The sequence below is a fragment of the Arachis ipaensis genome, chromosome B06 (assembly GCF_000816755.2).
Source record: "Arachis ipaensis cultivar K30076 chromosome B06, Araip1.1, whole genome shotgun sequence".
Classification (NCBI taxonomy): domain Eukaryota; kingdom Viridiplantae; phylum Streptophyta; class Magnoliopsida; order Fabales; family Fabaceae; genus Arachis; species Arachis ipaensis.
The window spans coordinates 17,279,865-17,285,588 of record NC_029790.2 but is presented as its reverse complement, the minus strand read 5'-3'; the positions used below and the strand labels follow the sequence as shown (position 1 = coordinate 17,285,588).

The following is a 5,724-nucleotide window of genomic DNA, read 5'->3' as shown; positions in this document are numbered from 1 at the left end:
TCACCAGTAATTATTCAGATGATGTTCTTTTCTTGTTATGTCTATCCCGTTGTCTTTGTCTCTGTCGTTATCTTGGCGCTCTGATAAAACGAGGGGAGAAAGGGGTAAAATCATAATCCAACCAATCACATATTTTCCCTCTTGATTTACTTTGATAATTCCGATTATCCACAACCTCACAAGCATCAAAGATAACACAAACACAATCTTATTCGCGCCAATAATGTTCACGTCCCTCCTTCATCGATTCTCCCCTCACTATAATTTCCCCACAGAAATTCAAATAAAAATAATGACATTTTCTCGCTTAATTTTCGTTTGAACTCATTGTCTCCGCTGGGAAAAAAAAATCATTCTAAGCTTTGTCGTCCATGACCATGGCACTCGTTATCCATTCCTCCGAAATGTTCATTGCCCCCAAATTTCCGTGTAATCCGAATCCAAACCCTATCAAATTCCACAGCTTTAAGCCCGTGGCAGTTAGGTCAAGTGCAAGAGGATTAAAAGCTTGTTGTGAAGTGAAGGATTGTGCGGTTTTGGAATTGGAACAGAATTTGAGGTTGTACGGTGAGTTCTCGGGTGCTGTGAAGTTGGGGAGGAAAGAAGAAGAGGAGGAAAAGCAGAAGTACTACGTGAATATGGGATATGCCATCCGAACTCTGAGGGAAGATTTTCCCCAAATCTTCTTCAAGGAACCTAGCTTCGATGTCTACAGGTGATTTCCCTTTAGCTTTTGCTCCCTGATTTTGCATTTTATAGTGGTTGGTTTTATGGAAGGTAAGATTTGTATTGACCGGAAAGATAGGTAGTTAGTTGTGCTTTCTAATTCTAGAAAGTTCAGTTTGTTATTTCTGTTAAACTCGTAAACTCTGCTCTGATTCAATTATTGAAAGTTGATCATTTATTGAAATTCTCTCATAACATTGCATTGAAACATATCACGTCTTTGTTAGTCGGATTATCATCTGCAAATATCACGCTCTAGATTTCCAACCTTGGACGTGAAGTGTGTGTGTTATAGTGCTAGAGGTTTCATATTGCTTGAAGATGTAGTCTTGATAACTTTTGTAACTAATCAGTTATCATTACGTGATCTTTGATATGTTATGCTAAATTTGCCATGACTTCTTGCAGGGATGATATTGTATTTAAAGATCCTTTGAATACCTTTGTTGGCATCCAGAAATACAAATCGCTGTTGTGGGCATTACGATTTCATGGCAGAATATTTTTCCGAGCTTTGTCGATTGACGTAATCAGTGTGTGGCAGCCTGTTGAGAATGTGATCATGGTTCGGTGGAGTGTTCACGGGATTCTGCGAATTCCATGGGAGAGTCGTGGTAGGTTTGATGGGACCTCTGAGTACAAACTTGACAGGAAAGGCAAGATTTATGAGCACCGGGTTGACAACATTGCTCCAAATACACCTCATCATAAATTTAGAGTGCTAAGAGTGGAAGAATTGATTCAATCCATTGGCTGCCCCTCAACCCCAAAACCAACTTATTTTGAAACATCGTCATCTACAAATAGAACTTGATGTTGCTCAAGTTCTTCAGTTTTGGTGTAATGTTGTAGACTGATGTTTATGTAAATATAGAGATAGATATTTGGCATATCAAAGATAAGATTTGTCTTTTGCAGTATCTGGATACATGGTGTGCTCAAGTCTATTGGCTCCACGACAGGATGTTTGTTGGATGCTGTAATTAGTAGAGTTAGAAAAGCCTTGTATAGTAGTAAGTTTGTAAAATGCTATTGCAGGATCTCCCCTCTTGTATCTATAGATTCGATAAGCAAATTTTGTAGCTGTGTTAGCAGTTAAGTTTATTAAATATGTGAACAATTAGGAAAATATTTTGTGCCAATTAGGTTTTAGATAATCTAATATTCATTTTACACGTGCGATTTGCTGCTTCATTTAACTGTTATTTTCTACTTATCAGTATCAAAGCTATGAAATGGAGATACTTACCGGCATATGCAAGGTTATGTGTTGAAAACAACTGCTAGTATATTCAATACAAATATATGTACAAACATACATATCAACATACGTGCCTCCAAAAACAGAAAACTATGTTAACAGAGAGGTCCATCATGGATTCAAATCTAACATAACCATAAGTATTTAAGAATTCTAGACTTGGCCATTTATGGATGAACTATATCCAGTTTGATCATCGTAGTACTTGGACCACAACATGACACCCCCATACTTTGTGGCACCCTTAATTACCGGAAGTACTTCTGATGTCAGGTTACTTGGCGAAATGAAGCCGCTTCCAGCTGCCTGTGGTGCTGCTGGGAGGCCTAAGAATATTTTAGTGGCAGGTACTTGTGTAGTCCATTGCTTCCATGCATTCTCAAGATTGGCAATGCCTCCAGAAGAGTACTGACATGGAGGATTGTTGTAGAACTGAATCCAAACATAGTCGAAAAGACCGGTCTGAAGGGCATTTCCAAGCCATGCATCAGGGAAAGGACATTGAGGTGCTGCAGTCAAGTAAACCTTCTTGCCTTTGTTGTTGTATCCTGAAAGATACCTTGCAAGCTCATCCCAATGTTGGTTTGTTCCTCCTTCAATGTCAAAGTCAATGCCATCCAAAACAGCCTCGCCTAGTGGACGTGTCGATGACTGTCCTCCCAAGAAGTTATTCCAAAGGAAAGTGGCAAGTTGCCTAGCATCCTCTGTTGATGCAAGGGTGTAGCCTCCAGGTCCTCCTCCAATTGAAAGCAAAACTCTGATGCCTTTGGCTTGACACTGCTTTATGTCGGTGCTTAAATTCGCGCAGCCATTGTTGCTGTATGGATCACAATGGCCTGCAAGGTTTAGCCTGGGAATTCGTCCATTGCCAAAACTGTAAAGAAAAGCAATGTTCACATACTCATAGTTTCCTGTGGCACAAGTTTCTGCCAAGGTACCTTCATTTCCATTCTGACCCCAATAAATGGAAATTCCCCCAGCATCAGATCCCACTGTTAGGATGAATATCACCATTGAGAAAATTGGTATATAAGTTGTTGCCATGGTACGTGGTTTGATTGCTCTCTTTTGAAGTGTTAAAGCTTGTTTTAGATAGTAGTGCAATGTTACTTGTCTACGTTAATGTTATGCTTATATAGCTTAAATTTTCCAATTTTCTTTGACAGTAACAATGTTTGGTTATGCAAATAATGAGCGTGCCTTAATGCGGTGGAATTGTAAATTTTGTTTCACACGATTGTTTGAGTCTTAACAAAGTAAAATCAGCTAGAACATTGCCTTGTCTATTGTTTAATTGTTTTACTTTACAACGTACGCCATCGGAAGGGCCTGAAGTAGATAAATTTTAAGGGACTACTAGTGTGTCATATGTGTGTGTGTGTAGTTTAGATAGTATGTAGTTTATATGATTTATCCTGAATTTTGTTGGTGAGGAATCTTGAAAGAGGATATTTTAAAATCTGAAATCTGCATTGCTCTGGTCAACGTCCACAGTATTTCAGTGTCATAAAAAATGATCTTGAATGTCCTTATGATAATATAAATATAGGTATTAGACGAGAATGTATATAAAGAAAACCAAGAGAAATCACGCATATATCTATTTTACAAGCAATGATGGATGAGTAATTTATTGTGTTTCGGCTTCATAGAGAGTGCTATATATGGCAACGCTCTTGATTAATTAACTAGAACATTAACAAGATATACAAGAGAGGGAGCATTAATAATAATAACTTTTCACCAACTAAACTCAAAACATTAATTTATTGAAGCAAAAGTTAAATCAAATACAACAAATTTGGTATACATGACGCTCGTGCGTTTTATTTATTATTATATATGAATTGCCCGAACCAAAATAATATATCGTACAAATAGAATGAAATGATGGTGATTCACTTTATCAAATTAGTTAATATCGTATCAGAACTGTTTTTCAAGGTAGTTGATTACTTTTTTATCCACTTGAAAAGCTTTAGTCAAAACTTCAGGAGAAATAGGTGGAGTGGATCCAAAAACAGCATTTGCAATTGTGATAACACCTGGATTCTGACTGCTAAGACCAGAAATAGCAACAGCGTTGCCATAACCCACGTTGAATTGGAAATGAATGAGACCAATTGGGAACACAAACACATCACCCTTGTTGAGCACTTTAGTAAAAAGACGGTTGGTGTTGTTTTGATTGGAAGTGACAAATCCAACAAAGAGAGTGCCTTCAACAACAGTCAAAATCTCTGTGGCTCGAGGGTGAGTGTGAGGAGGGATTAAACCCTTAGGTGCAAAATCTAGGCGAGCAAGTGATATGCCGAGTGTGTTAAGTCCGGGTAGTTCGTTAACACTGACAGGAGTCACGTTTGAGCCAAGTTTGTTGACAACATTCCCAGGATCTACATGCTTGAAGAAATCTTCAGCTACTACAACTTTAGGGTCTTTGCAAAAGTTTCCATTCACAAATACTGCAAAATAAGAAATTAAGAAGAATTAATTATAACGATGCTTAACCATATATATTGAAAGGAGTTTGATACTTGAGTATGTAATGATATATACCAGCATTTTGGGTGTCATTGAGAGCCACACAGAAATCTTGCAGTGGACTGGGATCATAGGCTGATGCAAAAGAGGATGCCAAAGCCAACAAACCAACAAGGAAGTAGATTGCTTTCATTTTGTGCCTCTTGATATACCTTTAAATTGATGCTATGTATGTAATTGCTAATCTCTTATGAATGATGCTATGTATGTAATTGCTTAATTAGTTGTGGTGAGACTTGATGAATTTGTTGAATGGGAAGCTTGCTATTTAAAGGGAGGAGTCATTGAATTGGCCTGCAAATTAACGTTGTTGCATCTAATAATTGCTGAACCATTCTATACCAACTATGTATGTGCTTGTTCAAAGAATATATTAAACTTGTCACGTTAGCTCCAAAAAAAAAATGAACAATTGATCAATTATTTTTCAAATTGCTTGTCTTAGGACTTGGTCTCAGTTATTGAGACTTGGTAGCTGAAATTTACAATGCCTTTTAGAACAAGTAAATACATCATATTATATTTCTTGGTTGCCTCTCTTCCAAGTTTATCTATTAATTGACCAAACATGTAGTTTATACTATTTATATATTATAATATGAAAATTTCCTAAAGCAGCAGTTGGGGAAAAAGGGATATAGTCATAAGGAAAAGAAAGAGACCATTTCAGATTCACACATGATGTCCCCAAATTGGAACAAATGGCAATCCAAAATTGTGAACTGATTTGTTGCTTTTTTAACTAATTTGACAGTAAAATATTATCCCCATAATATTGTGTGAGCTCGCTTAGGGCCTTATTAATTCCTTCTGGAGAAAGATATTCGTATTATTTTAACTACAAGTTGTGGCCTCAGCTATACACAGTTATAAATTTTTTTTATTTATATTATTTAAATATAATATTTATGAAAATATATAATTTGTAGTGTTATACACAACATTTTATATCCCGGATACAGTATTTAAAAACTAGTTAAAGGCACATTTCGGAGACACTGCACCAAAAATATGATACATAAAGTTAAAAAACGGCAAATCGTATATCGAAAATATGCTCAAAAATCAATTCTGGGCACAGTATCTAGAATATATGTATTATTGTAACAATTGAACTATAATGTTACGTATTCGTATGATTAATTAAATATCTAATTTGAAAAAAAAAAAAAATTTAAATTTTTAATTAAAAAATA

The 5,724-nt window shown here is 36.2% G+C and overlaps 3 protein-coding genes across 4 annotated transcripts; 1 reads left to right on the top strand and 2 right to left on the bottom strand.

Moving 5' to 3' along the window:
- Positions 7-1,868, top strand: LOC107645733. The gene is made up of 2 exons (XM_016349819.2): positions 7-715; positions 1,135-1,868. The coding sequence occupies exons 1-2, from the start codon at positions 372-374 to the stop codon at positions 1,538-1,540; spliced, it is 750 nt and encodes a 249-aa protein (XP_016205305.1). The 5' UTR covers positions 7-371; the 3' UTR covers positions 1,541-1,868.
- Positions 1,973-3,227, bottom strand: LOC107646397 (hevamine-A-like). Its single transcript, XM_021104155.1, has one exon. The coding sequence runs from the start codon at positions 3,029-3,031 to the stop codon at positions 2,141-2,143; it is 891 nt and encodes a 296-aa protein (XP_020959814.1). The 5' UTR covers positions 3,032-3,227; the 3' UTR covers positions 1,973-2,140.
- On the bottom strand, positions 3,736-4,903 carry LOC107645734 (germin-like protein subfamily 1 member 7). 2 transcript variants are annotated; one of them, XM_021104156.1, is made up of 3 exons: positions 4,544-4,903; positions 4,206-4,449; positions 3,736-4,166 (listed from the first exon to the last, which is right to left on the bottom strand). In XM_021104156.1, the coding sequence occupies exons 1-3, from the start codon at positions 4,659-4,661 to the stop codon at positions 3,914-3,916; spliced, it is 615 nt and encodes a 204-aa protein (XP_020959815.1). In that variant the 5' UTR covers positions 4,662-4,903; the 3' UTR covers positions 3,736-3,913. The 2 variants fall into 2 exon arrangements, with proteins under 2 accessions (XP_020959815.1, XP_016205306.1); XM_016349820.2 differs by having other exon boundaries at positions 3,736-4,449.